Below are 19,754 nucleotides of genomic sequence, written 5' to 3' on the forward strand. Positions count from 1 at the left end.
GTAAATATTTGCTTTTGGTGTTAGCTTTAAATGTTATGGATTCAAAAACTAAAAGCTGGGAACATAGTTCCCAAGTAGCTTACTATCTAAATGGGGAGATCGAAGTAAAAATAAATGACTATGTAACAATCATAAAGGACATAAATGGTACAAGGGCACCATGGGGAGAAAGCAAATTTATCAAAGAGATATGGAAGACTTCAGAAAGAAGGTGACTTCAGAATTATGTTGTCCAAGTGGACAAGAAGAGGGGCACTTGAAGCAGAAGGCAAAAGATATGCAGAGTCTACATGAGGTTGGAGGCTTTGCATACCAAAGGAACTGTGAGAAGCCCCATGTGACTTGACCTTAAAGGGTCCTGTGTGTTACTAAAAGGACTTTGATCTTTATTGTCTAAACCAGGGTCTCCAGACTCTTGATGGCTCATCCCAACAGTAAAATGCTTCTAAACTTCCACTCTTTTTACTTACTTTTTATTTAACTGTATTTTGCATATTTTTATTAATTACATACACGTATTACCATATTAATATATCATATATATTATAAAAACACCAAAAAAGAAAATTTTATAAGAATGAAATACTTATGAGATAATATTCTTAACATAGTTTGTGTTTTATGTACTAATGACACCAATTTTGTTCTTCCTAAAACTGTTAAAATTTTCAGTAAAAAGCATGATTATTTTTAATATTCTTTTAAAATATTTGGTAAGTCTTATTTATTATATGTTCAGACTATTCTTGGTTTTCTTCACACCTGAAAAGAAATGGCCCAAAGACATTTAATACTCAACTACAGGTCCAAATGTAGATTTCATCATTAGTCAGATTTTCAAAATTTCACATTATTTTCAATATTGTTATAAATATTTGTTGCTTTGTATTTTCAAAATTTATTAAAGTCATGTATTATATAGCAAATAAAAATTTATGTTTATCTCCTTAAGGAGATCAACAGTACAATGCTTTACTTTTTTTTTTTTTTTCCTTCTGGCTGTATATGTTAGGTAAGCACTCTAACACTGAGCTACAACCCAGGCCCCATACATTTTTATTTACAAGCACTAACCTTAAAAATAGTAACAGACCTAATATATTGCTAATGCCTTCATTATAGTGTATTATTTTGAATTATCTGTGTAAAGCATCAGGCTACAAAAAATAACTTAGGCATTAACGTTTGTATCTATCTACTCAGCCACACTGTAAGTTGCCATAACAAGTACCAGGACTTGGGCACACACAAGAGTTTGCCACTCTAACTCCTGCATAGCTCTTGATCTATAACTTCTTGTCCAGTCACACTGTTTGCCTGAGTCTATTCCTCATCTTTTCCTATGCACAGAAGCTTCCTTTTACCCGACCTTCCCATCACTCTCTCAAATCCATCCTGCTTAACAATCCATCCCCTCTAACCAAGAGATTTTTCTCTAACACAAAACTGATTGCATTGCTCTCCAGTTCTCATAAGTCCTCTTGCATCCAGACTCCAGCCAATTCCGCCAGCCTCATCACCCTCATTCCCCACCAGGTACTTCCAGTACCCACACTTCTATCTCAGGGACAGCTTACCAGCTCTCCAAGCCCATCATTGTGTCATGTCTAAGATATTCTTCTCCCCATCTTGCATGAACTTAATCATTTTGTTCTGGAAGAAAACCTGCTGATGTCCTTTCTTTCCCCAGACCTGACAGCTACTGGCCAGCCCCTTCTTTGTGACACTGTGTACCTTGTGCAAAGCCCTGTTCAGCTGGTTCATAATGGCTCCTTGTCATGCCACTCTCCCTTAGAGGAGAAGCAAGGCCTTTATCCATCTTTATATCACCAGCACCTGGACTGTGCAGACCCAACAAATGAATAAAGTATGAGGAATGCAAATAGAATACCACTCAGTGTTCAGAATTTGTGTCAGGTTGTAAGGGGATGATTTGTTTCAAATCCTATAAATCCTTTAAATACTTCAATCCTTGAAACTAGATTACAAGTCATTTGTATCAAATTTAATATTAGCCCCAAAACCGCTTTTTCCTCTCATTATCAGCTATTTTTAATTGGCCTATTTAATTAAGCAGGCTATGCAAACAGGGATGGATTTTTTGGATGTTTCATTTTAAATAAATCTTTCCTACCTCCTCCGACAGATTTTAAGAATTCTTTTTCATCCTAGCACCTAATACATAGCAGGTGCTTAACAAATATTTACTATGTTAACTATGAGAAGGGACATCCTGCTCTCCCTGTTTCCTTTTCAAGCTGCTTCAACTCTGCTCATTTTCCCTCACAGCCTCCAGCAGAAAGCAGGGCTGGCCTTCTCCTCACTGCCCACTGCCAGTTCCTTCCCACTGTTCTTCCATTCTCTTCAATGTATTTCTTCCACTCAGGCTTGTTCACTTGTTCAAGAAACAGTAATGGCCTTTGGCAACACACCAGGCAGTATGCTCAGCAATGAAAACGTAAAGGCTCAAAATGACCAGGTGTTACTGTGTGGGTTTTGTTCACATGCCTCCTCAAATCTCATTTTCAAAATGCTTTTGACTCTACCAGGTCTGTCGGTTGCCATTTACCTCCAGATCAAACCTTTCATTCCCCCAGGACCTAAGTACAAGGTATCTATACATTTCCAAGCAAAACGGGAATCAAATGAACAGAACATACCATTTCTTCCATGGTAGCAGGACCTTTAGATCTCAGACGAAGGGTTCCTCTTGCAGTTCCAATTTTGTCTGCTGATGACTTTCCAGCTTTTGATCTTGGTTCTATCTCTATAAACATATAATGAAGGGAGAAAGTTTTATGTGTGTGTGTGTACATTTATATTCAGAAAGAATTCCAACAGATTGCCGCAAAAGCCAACATAGTTTCCATCACAAAAGTTATTGTAGAGATTTAACAAAAGGTATGCCTTCTTACAGAATTACCTAAAAAAAAAAAAAAATCAATTCATCTGTCATTCATTATTCTCATTATTCTTTTTGTACCTACAAAAAGAGGGAATATGTGAAGTGTACCGATAAGAAAGGTTGGAAGGCAGGCACAGTGGCACATGCCTATAATGTCAGCAACTCAGGAGCCTGAGACAGGAGGAACAAAAGTTCAAAGCCAGCATTAGCACTTTAGTGAGGCCCTAAGCAACTTAACAAGTACCTGTCTCAAAATAAAAAATAAAAAGGGATAGGGATGTAGTTTAGTGATTAAACACCCCTGTGTTCAATCACCAGTACCAAAAAGAGAGAGAGAGAGAAAGGAAAAGAAAGAAAGAAAGATTGGAAGTTCTAAGGAAAACAAAGTTAGAACAGTTGGCTTTGTTATAAGAGCAAAGAGCTGTAAGTAGCCAAAAAGCAGCACTGGACTTCATCCAGGTCGTGAAGATGGGAAAGAACCATGTCTTAACAGAAGAGAGAGACAAAGGCACTATTATTTGTGTACCAAACCTCCACTTGATGCATTATGTACACAATCCTATTTAATATTCATACCACCCTCTCAGGAATACTATCACCCTCATTTTAAAAATGAGGAAACTGAACTCAGTAAGTTGTAGCTGGGATTCAAAACCAGGTCTTGTAATTCCAAAGTCATCATGCTTTAATCAACCTCACTCCAGCCAACACAAGGATAAATTTAAAGATAATTCATATAGAGAGAGAGTCTAAAGAAAAGTAGGCTGGGAGCAGTTCCAAGGGAGAAATTCCCCACAGACAGCAGGGACCAGAACAGGGAGCAGCAGTCCATGAGAAGTTGCCCTTTTCCTTATGTTTGTTTTGTGTTTTCTTTTTGTCTATGTAATGCACCAAGTCACCCACCCATCCCCAATCCCAAACAGCAACATACACTAGTGAAAGGAAAAGGTAGGGAGTGAGGATGATTGGAAGAAGTGTGCCATATCTAGAGCACTCCAACACTTTCTGCCCTGTGGAAATGTAGGCCCTGCTAAGCCAGATTTATTGTTCTGCAGAGAAACTGGATACTCAAGAGTTTTTCATGAATTTTCTGATTTTTCAGATTGGGTAATTAAGTTAAACATTTTAAAATAATGTATTGGCAAAAATAAGAAATCAAATTTCAAACACAGGCCACCAGTTTATAGCCTCTGCAGATATTTCCCATGTCCCCTGGGGTGAGGAAGAAGTATGGAAAGGATGCTGCACCCAGAGCTGGAGACTGAGCTCCAGAGACTCACAGGAACAGCTGATAAGTGCAAGCAGGTAACAAGGTCCATGCAAAACTCCCAAGATCCAGACCTCAAGTGCCTGCACAAAGGCATTCTTACAAATTTGGAAACTAGAATAAGCCCCACTTTTAGTCAAGTACTGCATTGGTATCGGGAATATATCCCAAGGTGATTAAAGATTTTGCGTATTAATTTTACATTGCATTTGGGGATAGAGTCACCAAAACATAAGTTTTCCTCTGAGAATGAAAATATAAAAAAATGAGCACACAATAAGTAGAACAGCTTCCCCTAAGCAAAAAAAAAAACTGTAAATGGTGGCTAAAAAGTTTTGGTTAACACCCAAATGCTAGTCCTGGAGATCAAACAGGTTCTCTAACTAAAGCTTTATCAACAAGCCTCCAGCAGTTGCCTTGCCACTCATCTTATGCCCTGAGGGAAGAAAGGATTCCCAGATGCTCGACCAAGAGCATCCAAAGAAAAAGACTGGTTTGGTCTGTCATTAGCACCTTCCAGGATTCTGTACCACCCAGTGACTTAAGTGTTCCCACCCCCAGTCACATACATCCCTAAAGTGATGAAGATAGTTTCAACATAACAGCACTAACCATTAAACAAACAGCACACGGGCATACACATACACACCAGCCCACTGTGATTTCACTAAACAACCTATTCAGTATAGTTGTCTTTCCAAAAAAATTCCTACAAGGTATAAAATAAACTACTCAGATAACACATGCTTTGGTCAACTGCTACATATATATTTCTAATTGTAAGGCAATACATTGGCATTATGACTTTTTATCAAAGTGTTTCTTGTAAATTTTGTGAGCATGATGATTCCTGGAAAATTGAACAACTCTGAATTCATTGGGGGAAAAAATAAGGTTTCTGATATTTATAAAACTAAGGACTCAGACACAGGACTACAGGGCTTCCCACTTAAGAACTCAGCTGGCCTCCCTAGACAATGTCTCTACCTTTTCTTGCTCTTACTTGCTCTTACCTGCCGCAGTCTCTGGCTGGGCACCAATCACGAGCCACCACACAGCTTGTAGATTCAAACAGCAATTCTTTATTCCCGAACTCACACCGGCCGTCTACAAACACGTTCTGGGGGAATCCACGTTCTCTGCCCAAATCCACTCCACTGGGCTTCTGTCCCCAAAATATACTGTCTGACCCTAAGAACTCAAGAGGACCTCAGGCAGCAGGATACACCCTATTCTAAAGGGGGAACACCCTAATCTCCTGTTATGCTAAACCACCCTATTCTAAAGGGGGAACACCCTAATCTCCTATTATGCTAAACCGCCCTATTCTAAAGGGGGAACACCCTAATCTCCTATTATGCTAAACCAGGGACACCCTAAACACGGATCCGCCCTGGTCCTTGAGCAAGGTCACCTTTCAGAAGTCCTTCCACTAGACAGCATGGGAGTAAGCTGGCAAGGAAATTGTCATACCTACTTGGCTGATGGCTCCCAGCACTTACCAGTACCCAGAAGGAAAAATGCATGTAAAATACAAGATTTTTTTAAAGTAATAAACTATATTTAGAGCAGTTTTATGTTCACAGTAAAATTGAGCATAAAGAATACAAATTTCCCATATACCCCTACCCCCTCACACACACACAGCCTCCTCCATCATCAGCAATCCCCACCACAGCAGCACATTGTTACCATGGATGAATCTATACTGGGGTGTGTGTGTGTGTGTGTGTGTGTGAGTGTGTGTGCGCGCGCGCACGCTTGTGTGTGCGTCTGTATATTTTTTATTTTTTTGTAGTGGGAATTGAATTAAACCCAGGGGCACTTTACCACTGAGCTATATCCCTAGCCCTTTTTAATTCTAAGACAGGGTCTCTGGGATTACAGGTATGTACCACCACACCCAGCTGGTACACCATTTTCACCCAGAGATCATAGCTCACATTAGGGTTCACTCTTGGTATTGTATATTCTATAGATTTGGACATATGTATAATGACATACATCCACCATTGTAGCTTCGAACAGAAATATCACTACCCTAAAAATTCTGCATTCTGTCTATTCATCCCAGATATTTTTAATCATTATGTATTTACTAAACCATCTTCCTCTTGAAAGCAGCATGCTCACACTAACCACTTGGGGGCACCAAAGCAAAAGCTAAATTTTAAATTCTGGTTTGCTTTGGGCTCCAGAAGGACAGTTTTCACCTCCAAGGAAAGAGCGGCCAGTTTTCTCCATGATCCTGTGGTTCAGGTACATAAGTCGACCTGTTTATACATGAAAACAGAAGGATTCTCTTGTTCACCCTCAAGGAAAAAAAAAAAAAACAGGTTTTGTGTTCTGGGAATGTTTTTAAAATTCTGAATGTTAATTGTCTGCTCTACTTTAGGGAATGCTGGCCTGCTTAAGCTTGTCTGACTAGCAAAGCCCCACCCTAAATCAGCTACTTCATGTGAATGGGTCTGAATAATGCCTTTCACAGGGCTGACCTAAGAGGGGATGTGGTTTACACCGCAGATACAAATAACCAGCCTGCAGATTCATTGGTGCTCCCCACTCCACCAGCAAACATAGGGTTCCTGCCAGTCATGGGTCACTGAAGGTACAGGAACACTCCCAGCTTGTGGATACCTGGCTGCTCCCACAGTTGAACTACATGTCACCAAGAAGCAGTTATATTTGTCCCCACGTTTTCTTGTGGCAATTGTATCTTTTATTCTGATTTAATTTAAAAATGCATGAGCTGATGAAATGAGTGTGAAATGAGGAGTTATTATTGCTCCAAAAACTAGGTTGACTGCTTTGGAATGACTCCATAAGACTTATTTAAAAAAAAAAAAAAAAAAAAAAAAAAGGTGTGGGCAAGATGATTCTAAGAGATTAGTAAAAAAATATCTTTAAACATCCATCATTTCACATATCTGGTTTTTAAAAATGAAAGGAGCTCACAGATATGCATTAACATTGTGATTATATAAGAAAGACTTCATAGATCTCTAATTTGTGTTCTTTACTCCAAGAAAAAGTCTTCTCCATCAAGAGTGGTAAAAAAATGTATATTTCTATGCTTCAAATTAAAAAATTTATATGTACATGTATCATGCTTTATGACATTTTTAATAGACATACAAACTCCCAGTCTCTGCTATATAGCAAAGCTCAGGCAGTAGGGGTGAGAAAATGGAGAAGGCAGTAATATATCTGTATCTAGTCCCCACCCCACCCCCAAAAAAAACTGTACCTATATCTTAGAGAAGAAGAAAGTACAGACAGAAGTCAAAAGCACTATTTCAGGAAAAGTGCATGCAACATGGCTTAGATTCTCAATGACAAAGGGTGACACATGGGGGAGGCTGGGCATTCTCCCCACTTCTGCACAGTATGAGGGCCCTAGTTGGCCTGGAGTATGAAGCATTACTGGCAGAGCAGGGACAGTGAACACAACTTTAACAGGAGGTGGGCACAAATGCTGTATCCAACATCTCTTGTTGCTCAGTGAACAAGAGATGGCCCAGGGACTAGGGATGTAGCTCAGAGACAGAGTGCTTGGCTAGCATGCACAAGGTCCCAGTTCAATCCACAGCACCACAGAGGGAAAGAGAGAAAGATGACCCCAAAATGCCCAAAGCAGAGAATGGAATACTTATGATACAGAGGTCAACAGGGATGCCTAACAGGATTAGACTCCCAAGCACATGTGAAACCCTTGGGAAGATTTAGAAATAGCTATAAATGTCATGCATGAAAAGAAAAAGGAAAAGAAAAATTAGTGGCATTTTGGTAACAGAAGCAAATGAATCACCTGCAGGTCAAAATTGTGATAAAACTTGTTCTACTATTTTTCATTAGATTTCAGCTGAAAGTAGAGACCCACCCCCTTATTTTTCCGACTTTTCAAAAACATTATCTGACCCTTTTAAGACATCTTGCAAGGACTTTAAGACTGAGGTCTGATCATCTCTACCTTCACAGTGTTTTCAACTGTGGTACTGCAATGCCCCGAGTGATGTTCCCAATTGCATTCTGATGGCTGTTATATCATGGTTTGCCCTAGGAGAAAATTTACAGATTATGTAGCAAAATTATTATATAACAAAATTATAGATTCTGGCCAAATCTATAGTATTGTCCACAGAGTAGTGGTTAAGAGCATGAAATTCATAATCAGAATACCTGAGTTAATGCCTAGTTCCTTCATTTATAAGTTATGTGAACTTGAGGAGTAAGTCCTTATCTATAAAACACCCTCTACATACAGCTTTGTTTAAGCACTCAAGGGACTGATGCATAAAAGGTGCTCAGCCCAGCAGCCAGCTCATGTTAACAGAATGCTGGATGAGTTTCAGTCTGGGGAGAGAGAGATCTGCTCTTCCACTCCCTCCATAACAACACTGTTTACATTGGTTCTCTCTCTGAAAACAAGAAACATGCAAAAAGATCCCTTTCCAAATGTTCAAGTTGTCACTTCAAATATTAGGAGCAAAGTCTCTTTTGTATTTAACTTTTTTTCTTGCTTCTATGACTGCTCTTGACTATGACTGCTCCCTTCCTTTTAGAGCAGGATAGAAACAATAACTGATTCTCCTACTGTTTCACAGATTCCCCAAAGTGGACAAGTTTAAGCCTGACCCCCCCATGGGACATTCCACAGTGGAGACCTCCACTGTCCATCTCATTGGTGGAAGGACTTATAGACAGAGAGAAGAAAAAGGGTCACTTAAGAACCTGATAATAGAGTGAAATCCCAGGACCCTGCATTCTCTTTGTCCCTCATTAGTTTTATAAGACCCATGGGCAAGTGACCAGACATATCTCCACTCCAACCCGGAAAAGGAAACACATAGTCCACTCCCCTGACCACCCATGTAGGGTGAATTCAGTTACCTCACCAAATTCAACAATTGATTTCCATAGTTTCCATCTCGACTTACATAGCACCAAGAGAAACATTAAAAGGTGGCCAGATGGCAACTCAGGGAGGACTTTACAGCAGGTATACACCAAGGATTCTCAAGCTTTGCAAGCTCAGAATTGCTTGCTTTTTTCAGGGTTCTCAGTGCTAATCTAAATCTCAGAGAACGATTCACCCTAACCAAATTGACAAGGAGCAGATGTCATCACATCAGTTTAATCCATAGGTATAGGAGTGATTTTACACAGCACTGAAAGCATTATTCCATACACGGGTGCTTAAACAAAGCTGTAAATGTGTATCGTTTTACAGAAAAGGGACTCACACTTCAAGTTCGCATAACTTGTAAACAGAAGAGCTGGGATGTTAACCCAGGTCCTCTGATTCTAAAGTTCATACTCTTAACCATGTAAATCCATAGGTATCAGAGGGTCAGGCGGACTCCCATGCTTCTTCCTCATGAGCCTGAGACTTCCTGGAAAAAGTAATGTCCAAACGAAGACTCAACTACCAAGGGCAAGAACAGCAGGTAGGAAAAGGAACAGAGAATCAAGTGTTGTAGGCCACAGGTTCAGCAAGGTCCTAGACTACCAAAGCAAGGAGTGGAGAATTTCAGAGTCCCTCCCATCTGGAAGAGTCTCAGTTCACTAGTTGTCTGGCCTTCCTGGAAATGACTCATTAAAATTTCCTTCCCACCGGATATATGAGAAGCTTGGTGTGCATGGCACCAGATCAAAGGACTTGAGCATGAAGGACAGTACTCATGGGCCAAGGCTGTAAAAAGGTAGTTCAAAGTTACAACTTTATTTCAAAGGAATAAATACACACACACTATAATTCACCTAGGAATACCAATGTAAATCATTGGGGAAAGTCAATATAAAGTAATAGCTTAACTAAGTATTTAATATAGCCCAGGCAACAGATAAATCTTTATATGTTCTTTCATTTAATCCTTATAACACTAATACAAGATAGGTATTGTTATTATCCTAATTTTATAATAAAGGAAAACAAGGCTTAGAAAAGTGGAATGATTTCAACAGGTAAGTGGGCAGAGCTGGAATACAAGGCCAGGCAGGTCTAACCCGAGTCGCCACTTGATTTTGTATTCTTAAAAATTATGAACTGTCATCAGAACTAGATACTAATTGCTCATCTTCTCAGTACCCAGTGGTCATTTAAAGATTATTGTGGTTCAGGGGAAACTGACTGCTCCCAGTTTCTGGGATGGGTCACATGAATGGGCCATGTCAGTAGACCCCTTCATCACAGTGACTGTCCCAGAGGTGGGCAGCATGAATCTCTCTGGTCTTTTACTAGAAATGATAAAAAACAAGGACACCCCCTTTCCTGCTCTGCTTGCATAAAGAAGCATATGGTCCCAGCAACTGCTGACAGCCATCCTGGGACACAGCAGGGTGCCGACCTGAATGATGGAGCTGAAACATCAAGCAGCAGGGCAGAGAGAATGGGCAAGACACAGGATCCTGATCCCATCATGTGGGCTCTCCAAGGAGCCTTGCTGATGCCAGCACCACTCAAGGACTGTTGACTTATAATTCCCCTTCCTGCTTAAGCCAGTTTTGGCAGGGTTTTCCATTGTCTTCAACTGAAAGACACCTTGCAGATACAGAAGTATGTCCAAGTAGTGAAGCAATCCATCTAAAAAGACTTTCCAATGCGTGGACACCCACCAATAGCATGGTCCATATAAAGTTCACATGCTCCTTTCCCTATATCCACCACCAAAATACGTATCTTCCTCTCTGAATAGCTGACAAAATCTAGCTTGTGTCCTAGGACTTAAAATTGAACCATACATTTCCTTTTTCCATGTGTCCTTCCTCTCTCCGATATTTCTGACTTCTCTAGAATAGGCTTTTTAAAAATAACTAGAAGTTGTGCTGGGACAGATAAAAAGTAAGAAAAAGTAGGCAAGTACTGTTCCACCAGCAGGAGGATGTTACTTGTTGTCTGTTGGATAAAAAGAGCCATCAACACAAGAGTGAACCCACAAGGACACAAAGTTGGCTCTGAAGCATTCCCTTGATGAGACTGAGCAGTGCCTGGCAAGTATCAAAAGTGGGAAAACTGTGCCTGAAATCATCTTGTTCTTGAGTTAAAGTGCATCATATGAGAAAATGCCAACCCCATTTTTATAACTCCCTAAAATTGCAAGCAAAAGTTAGTGTGTATTTCTGGGGAGAATGTTGGTAGCTCTAATCCAGAGAGGAATATGTTACAAAAATAGATCACAAACCCCTGGACTCCAATTTGAGGAAAATAAAGAATCGCTCTTCTTAAAAGAGTAACAGCTAAAATAATTTATTTTTACTCTTTTACTCATTTTAGTCTCCAACAAAATTTTATATGAGAATTTAAGAAACAAAAATTATTGTTTTGTCTTTATGACTGGTTTATTGCATATATTTTCCCCCTAGACTTTTAAAAGTTAAGCAGTTACCAAAACAGATCCTGACAATTTGAAGAGTTGATAGGATGTAATATTCTACCACACTTGTAACATGGAACCATTTGCAATAATATTAAAGAAAACTGTTCAGTGATAGAGTTGAAAAACCATAAAAACACTATTTTACAGAATGGCAAAGTTTCTCCCATTTCCTAGAATGCTAACCTTCTTTTTGAAAATAACCATTTTCTGGTTATAAAAGTTAAAATGTTCATTTGATATTTAAAATTTTTAAAACTCCAAAAAACCCTAAATAAAGTCATCCCATACACTTACCACTTAAAGGATAACCAGTGAACATTTTGATAGAAATACAGGGAAAAATTGTTTTTCTTCTACATTAAAGATAGTTTTTACAAAAATGGAATATTACTGTACCTTGTTCTACAATCTTTTTACTTAATATATCACAAACATTTTTCAATACATGAAAGGAATTGCTTCTCTACTTAAGTTTTTCAGAACATACTCTGGCTACAATTTTGAGCATCATCTCTTAAATCTTTTTTCCTATAACTATATGAAAATTCCCACAATAAAAATAGTCTCTGAAGAAATATTCATTATTGTCATAATTGCTATTTTTCAATAAGTCACATTATACTCATATGATTCAGTCATATTAAAGAAGCCACTTGTATTTAGCATCATTGTTTACCCTTTATCCCACACTCCATTTTAATTACTAATTTTAAAAGTAGTTGAAAATCAGTAGCTTCTTTCTACTCATGGTTGTTATTAGTTCCAAATGCTCCCTAAAATGCATTGTAGTCCCAAGAAATCAATCATAGTCATCACTTAGGAAAAAAATGTCTTGGAAAATACAGTTTACAAGATTTTAGTACTATAGGTCATAATAATTTTACTTTTTTCAGATTATAATGTGTTTAATGAAGTATTTTTAGATGAGAATAAAAATAGAAAGAGTCCATACTCAGGTATCCAGCTGGTCTTACACTGAAAATGCATTTGTCAGTTACAATCAGGATTCATCCAACACATCTGCCATATCCCACAAGAGGGAACCTGGCTCCTCATTCATCTTCTCCCAAGGGATCTCCAAAGCAAACTCCAAACCAATTTCTAGCTGGGTATGAGAAAACGAGAATAGACTCTACTAAATAAATAGATGATTAAGGGACATGTTCTTCCACCCCCAAATCTGTCATTGTAAGCACTTTAAACTTGACCAGTATCTAAGAGTGCCACACAATGCATCCAGACCTTGAACCTCTCTCCCTCACTGTCCCAAAACCTTCTCTATATCCCAACTGCCTCATTTCCAATTATAGCATCATCGTTATCCCAGGCTCCCAGAATAGAAATCTTGGAAATGACATTTGCTCCTGAACTTTCTCTCCTGTCCTCTTCATCTAAGGGTTATCAATCCAGCTTTTATTCCTACTCTACCCTGGCTTCTTTCTGCCCTTGGAATCCCCACTGCTGCCCATGGCCCCCGCCCTTATCATTTCCTCCTAGACTGTCATGACAGCATCTTACATGGTTTATCCTCTAGCCAAATATAGCCCCATTGGTCTTCCAGGCTTAATTCCCCAAAACATATTTCATACATCATTCTTCAATTCTAATGTCTAAATGATTCCCTATCCTCTCTAAAACAACCTTGTGTTCCCCACCTAGCTTTCAAAGCACTTCTTTTAACATGGCCCTAGTATGATTTTGTAGGCTGCTTTGCCACAGCTAGGCTCTTCGCTGTCCAGGAAACCTTCCTTGTATGTAATTTCCATCATATCCTCTAAGGCCAAATTCAAGTGCAATTTTCTCCAGGAATCTTTCTCAGAGTCCAGCCTTTTCATATCTTTCTCCTCTCTGAACAACCATTTAAATTTCTTTACGGGATTTTAAATTTAACTCTCCAATTCTAGACATAAAAAGTGTCACATTGTACATGACCCTGAACCCCCATGCTGTAAGTTTGGTAGGAATTTTAATCTTGGTTTTGTTTGGGAAGTTATTCTCCCTCTAAGGATCCAGAGGGCTGATGTTGCACTCAAGTCCATCACAAAGTCTACCCTGAAGCTCTACAACCAAGTCAGAGTGTCCACTCAAAGGCTGACCCCAAAATTTCAGATCAGCTCTTAAAGCTCTAATATCCCTTTACCATTCTAGAAGCCATCCTGTTATGAATGGGAGACTGGTCCTTGATGCTGGCAGGACTGTCATAAACCATCTTTCCCCTGGCTCTCTCTTTGTGGAAGCTCCTTTTTAGCCTCTGTCCACTCCACCACTCTCTAAGACTTAGACTCCCTCTCCATAATGGATAAAAAGTTCTCATATGAACTGCACTTTGTTTAAATCTGCTTTACAGCAAATATCATGGTCTGCACTATATTCTGAAGAGACAGTAATACAAAATGCTAAGAACTTAAGCTTGAAACAAACAGGTTTGGAGTTCTATCCCTGTACTTCCAGTCCCCTCTGGGTGACCTTAGCAAGTTAGTTAACCACCCAAGCTCCAGCTGACTTGTCTGGAAACCCTTCGTTGGAAGAGCATGAGGATTAAATGGGGCCACAATAGCGGTAGTCTTAATAGCAGTGGTTTATATTTATGTGCCACTATGTACCCAGCAATGTTCTAAGAACCTTACATGTAGTAATTCATTTAATCCTCATAATAATTCACGTACAAGTAAATAGGCATAGAAAGGTTAACTAATATCTAAGATCACCTAGCTAATAAAAGCAGCAGAGAAAGCAATCAAACCCAGGCAGCTTGGGTCAGAATCTATTCTTCATATATCACATCATTGTTTCTAAAAAACATGCAATAAACAGTAGCCATTACTATGAACAAAATTATACATTCCTAATGTATCTGTCTCTTTATGTAAACTGTAAGCCCCTTGAGGACAGCAACACATTGGCTCATCCATAACAGCTGTCAGAGAGCTGGCCCCAGAGGCTGGCCCAGTGGCTGGGAAGCCTACCTCCTTCGCTCATCACCTAAAACCTGCAGCAAACTGCTTTCATTTATAGTTGGCTGTGAGGCTTAATGGTTTCCTACTTAGAATTATTTTTCCTACTTGGAAAAGTAAATGGCAGCCACTATTGTGATATCCTGATATACTTCATTATGTGATTTGAGACGGGATATTTTCAGCTATCTTCCTGAATCTGAAACAGTGTCAGAGTTTTCAACAAATACTTGCTAATCGTCAACTCATTGGGTTGGCTAATCGTTCATGTGGGTTTCTCCTGTTTCTCAAATCAGGTCTTAAAGAAAAGGCTACACCTTCACCGTGTTGGCACAGGTTGAGTATCCCTTATTTGAAATGCTTGGGACCAGAAGTGTTTCAGATTCAGATTTTTTTCAGATTCTGGAATATTTGCATATATATATAAAATGAGATATTTGGTGCATGGGACCCTTATATGCACAGCCTGAAGGTAATTTTATATAATATTTTTAGCACACTTTTGATGGCAACCTATCACACAAGGTCATGGTAGTTTTTCCATTTATGGCATCAGGCCAGTAATCAAAAAGTTTAAGATTTTTGGATTTGGGGTGCTCAACTTGTGATAATAATAGTTTAATTTTTTTTTTTTTTTTTTTTTTTTGGTACCAGGGAGTGAACCCAGGACCAATGAGCCATATCCTAAGCCTTTTTTAATATTTTATGAAGAGTCAGAGTCTCACTAAGTTGCTTAGGGCCTCACTAAGTTCTATGGCTGACTTTGAACTTGTGATCCTCCTGCTCAGCCTCCCAAGCATGCACCAACAATTTACTTTTTTTAATTGAAGACTTACTATTGCCAAGGACTATTCTATGATTTTATCTTGTGTAATAACTCAATCCTCACTGTTGTTAAATCCTCAAATTGTTAATACTATTATCATTTTCACTTTTTGTGTGAGGAAACCAAGAAACAGAGTGTACTGCTTACTTATTCAATGTCAAATTATCACACAGCCTTGACCTGACAGAGCTTGCAGGCTTAACCACTGCATTTTCTGTCTTTTGTCACTTGTTTCACATTCTCCAATATATTTTGTAGAAGTCAGAATATATGAAAAGCAAAAGTAATTGTTGGTTGAATTTTTTTTTTGCTAGAAATAACATAAATAGTAAAAAGTATTTTTAAAATGTTTAAAATATCTGCCTAAAATGTTGTGTAAAACTTAAAATCTAAAGTTTATTTTCTAATGACAAGTAAGCTCAGCTTTTGAAACAAGTACATCAGTTAAGTTGAACTGGGAAGATGAAGTCCAACACTTCCAGCTGCGAATGACTCAAAGGACTGAAACGCACTTCACATACTTAACATCCTAATCTGATGGATACACAGCACAGAAATGAAGGCTCTAAAAGAAGGCATCACAGTTCCGCTGCAAAATCTAACCTCAAAACAAATGTCTTAGGAGGTAAGTGTTTTCTTTCAGTTCCCTTGCCGATTTTGAAAACAGAAATGTTCCAGGCCTCCTTTCACAGACCTCCTTCCAAAAAGGAAAACAATTACAAATCAGGCAAATTCTCCAGGATAAATGGACTCAAAACTCATTTAAGGAAAACAAAATCAAAATTTCATAGGTTTAATAGTTCTTATGCTGCAATTAAGAGGTCTCATATGAAAATGAACCAGTTGGACTAGTCTGGTCTTTGGGTCATTTACATGGAAGAGTGGATTCACATAGCCTTGGGAAAATCTAGGTTCACAGGGTGAATTGCAGGGTTGAGCTCATTGTGAAGACGTATTCCTTTCATCAGCAAAAGGAGAAAGGAAGTGAGCCATGCCCTCAAAAATATCACTAGAAACATTCCAGCTGATACTTGATAAGAACTGGGAAGGCTGCCATCATCTCATGGGCTGGAAAAAGGAAAATCTGGATCAGAATGCAGCTGACCAGGAGAAACCATGCTAGGTATGGGAAAGATTTCCACTAAGCAACAAATTTTCAATAGGGAAGTCATTTAAACCAGTTTTTTGTCTTTTGTTTGGCTGTATCATAGTAAGAAATATATGCCTTATATTGAATTCCATAAACACAAACATATACGGTGAAACTGAAACACACATACATGTGAAAAATAATATTTACCCTCACTTAGTACAAAGCACTATGTTATTTTCAACTCTTCCACTTTGCACTCTAAACACACTGGTTGAGATGCACTAGCTGAAAAACAGTGATTTAAACTCTGACCAACACAAGAGATGCTAAAGGTATCTTTTTAAATGACCTTTCATTCTCCCTCAGAGCCCCAAAGCCAACTTTGGAAAGCTACGACGGAGCATCTGCTTTTGAGACAAGTGGTTTGTTTTATATGCTGCATCTTCCATGTGGGGCCATTCCTCACTAGGCCAGCTCCTCCTCTTCCTAGCCCTTTAGTGCAGGTATCCCCCACAGTTCTGGTTTCCATCTTTTTCTCATAGCACTCTCAGGGACTGCATCTATTTGCATGGCTTCCACTACCAATGTAGGAGAATCACTCATTAACCCCATTTTCTAGACCTTAATTCCCAACCTTTTATCTCATAAGTTTCTACCCAAAATGAACCACAGATTACAAACTCATTAGATCCCAATACTATACTTATAATCTATCTCCTTACCCAAATTTTTTACAGCTTTCCTCATCACAAAGAAAGGCACTACACTCCGCCCCTCACCCAAGCAACAAATCTGTGGGTCATCATTTGCCATCTTTCCTTCCTTTACCTCTACCTCCAAAGATTACTGATTCAGCCTTCTTAATACTCAGTAGTATGCAGGTAAACATTTAACAATCCACTTTCAGGTCTAAAAAGAGTCCCTACCATGCAACACTTACCTATTCCTGTAGTGTAAATACCCTACCATAACTCATTTCAAGCCACCCATCTGATGCCCCTGAAGGACGGATTGAGAAGAGATGTGCACAAATTACTCTAGCACACTATTTTCAATTACTCAGAACCATTTCTCTTCTCCATATCTGCTGGTGCTGCCTTAATTCAGGATTTCATCTCTCTCCCAACTAACAAAAAAATGATCTCTATGATCACCTGACCTCATAAACCACTCCTCTGACAGTCTCCAAAATATCCTTCTAAAATCCAGTGCTCATCATGTCACTCCCCTAAACCCTTTATGTGTTCTCCATTACCCACTCTTTATATTCATATAGAATGTCCTTGATAATTTGGTCCCTACTGACACTTGAGCTTCATCTCTTATGACAGCACTACCTATAAGCTATTCCAAAAACACAGGCATCCATGATATCCCCAAATATATGACACTGTTCCATACCTCTGCACCTGTGCTCATTCTGTTCCTATTCCCAAGGAAAACCTTCCCCTACTGCCCACAGAGCAAGCACCTCATCTTCTCAGATTCAGCTCAAATTCGTTTGTAAAATTTATTTTCATGCATATTAATCATACAGGATAGTTATTCTCATTACACTATAGTCATACATGCATATAACATAATTTCATCAATTCCACTCCCTAATATCTCCTATTGCCTTCCCATTTATTAATTCTTGGCATTATATACTGAGCTTTAGAGGTCCTACTCAGGAAGTTGTTGCCTGTGCCTATACCACGAAGAATTTTCTCTGTTTTCTTCTAGCAGTTGCAAAATTTCTGGTCTAATTCCTAGATTTTTTATCCATTTTGAGTTGACTTTTGTGCAGGGTGAGAGACAGGGATCTAGTTTCATTCTTCTACATAAAGATATCCAGTTTTCACCAAATCATTTGTTAAAAGACTGTCTTTTCTCCAATGTATTTTGGCACCTTTGTCAAGAATCAGGTAACCGCAGATGTGTGAGTTTGTCTCTGTATCTTGTATTCTATTCTATTTGTCTATGTGTCTGTTTTTACACCAGTACCATGTTGTTTTTGTTACTATAGCTCTGTGGTATCATTTGAAACTGGGTATTGTGATGCCTCTAGCATTGGTCTTTTTGCTCAGGATTGCTTTGGCTATTCTGTGTCTTTGTTCCTCTATATGAATTTTAGGATTACTTTTTCTAGTTCTGTGAAGAATGTCATTGATATTTTGATGGGGATTGCATTGAATCTGCAGATCACTTTTGATAATATAGCCTTTTATTTTTCCTCAATACTGGGGATTGAGCCCAAGCGAGCTTTATCACTGAGCTACATTCCTAGCCCTTTTTATTTTGAGATAAGGTCCCACTAAGCTGCTGAGAGTCTTGCTAAATTGCTGAGATTGTCCTTGAATATGTCATCTATATACCTTAGTCTCCAGAGGCACTGGGATTATAGGCATGTGCCACTGTTCCCAGCAATCATTTTAACAATATTAATTCAGCCTATCCATAAACATGCAGGGGTAAGGAGGAGGGGGTCTGATCATCTTCCAGTGTCATCTTCTTTTTCCATTGTTCTGTAATTTCCCTTGTAGAGGTGTTTCCTTGGTTAGATCTATTCCTAGGTGGTAGTGGCAACTGCTGTTGAAGCTACTGTGAATGGAGTTATTTTCCTGATTTCTTTCTCAAATCCCTTCTGTAGGGAAAATTCCTTAGGTAGACTTGATGCCTCCCACTTTCATACATCTAGTACATTTTAGCACCTCTAACCCCTTTATTGAACATCTTTCTTTTCATGTCTATTTCCTCTCACTGGAATAAGATCTGGATCTTATTCAGCATGTACTAAGCACGTAATGTGGTCATGGTGAACAGTAGGTTCTCAGTAATGGTGACTATTATTATCCAGGGTAATTAGCACCTTAAGACCAGTATATTCTAAATGCTCAAGAAGTGTTGAACTGAAATATCAGTATGTTCTTGCCACTTGTCCAGGGCCAGACAACTGCTAAAGTACCAGTCCATTCTGGGTTGTTAGGAGTTCAAGATCTACTTCCACTACCAAAGACCTGGCATTGTACTTTTTTATCCTTGCCTATTGGCCTCTGTGTTAATTTTCAAAATGGGTGGCTTCAACAATATAAGTTTATTTCCTCATAGTTCTGAAGGCTAGAAGTATAAGATTAAGGTGTCCCCAGCACTGGTTTCTTCTGAGGCCACTCTCCATTGCTTATAAATAAATGCCTATCTTCATTTTCAATAGCATTCTTCCTCTAAGTGTGACTGTGTCCAAATTTCCACTTCTCATAGGTACACGAGTCATAATGGGTTAGAGTCCACCCTAATGACCTCATTCTAACATAATTGCCTCTTTAAAGGCCCTAACTCCAAATGCGGTCTCAT

At 38.9% G+C, this 19,754-nt stretch overlaps 1 protein-coding gene across 1 annotated transcript in view; it reads right to left on the reverse strand.

The window, feature by feature from the left end:
• Gipc2 (GIPC PDZ domain containing family member 2) overlaps positions 1-19,754 on the reverse strand; it is an 84,228-nt gene that overhangs the window by 10,514 nt on the left and 53,960 nt on the right. Inside the window, exon 4 of the mRNA XM_076862259.1 lies at positions 2,661-2,767. Within this exon, the coding sequence (XP_076718374.1) occupies positions 2,661-2,767 (107 nt within the window). The remainder of the gene's footprint in view (positions 1-2,660; positions 2,768-19,754) is intronic.

Source organism: Callospermophilus lateralis, chromosome 7 (assembly GCF_048772815.1).
Source record: "Callospermophilus lateralis isolate mCalLat2 chromosome 7, mCalLat2.hap1, whole genome shotgun sequence".
NCBI lineage: Eukaryota > Metazoa > Chordata > Mammalia > Rodentia > Sciuridae > Callospermophilus > Callospermophilus lateralis.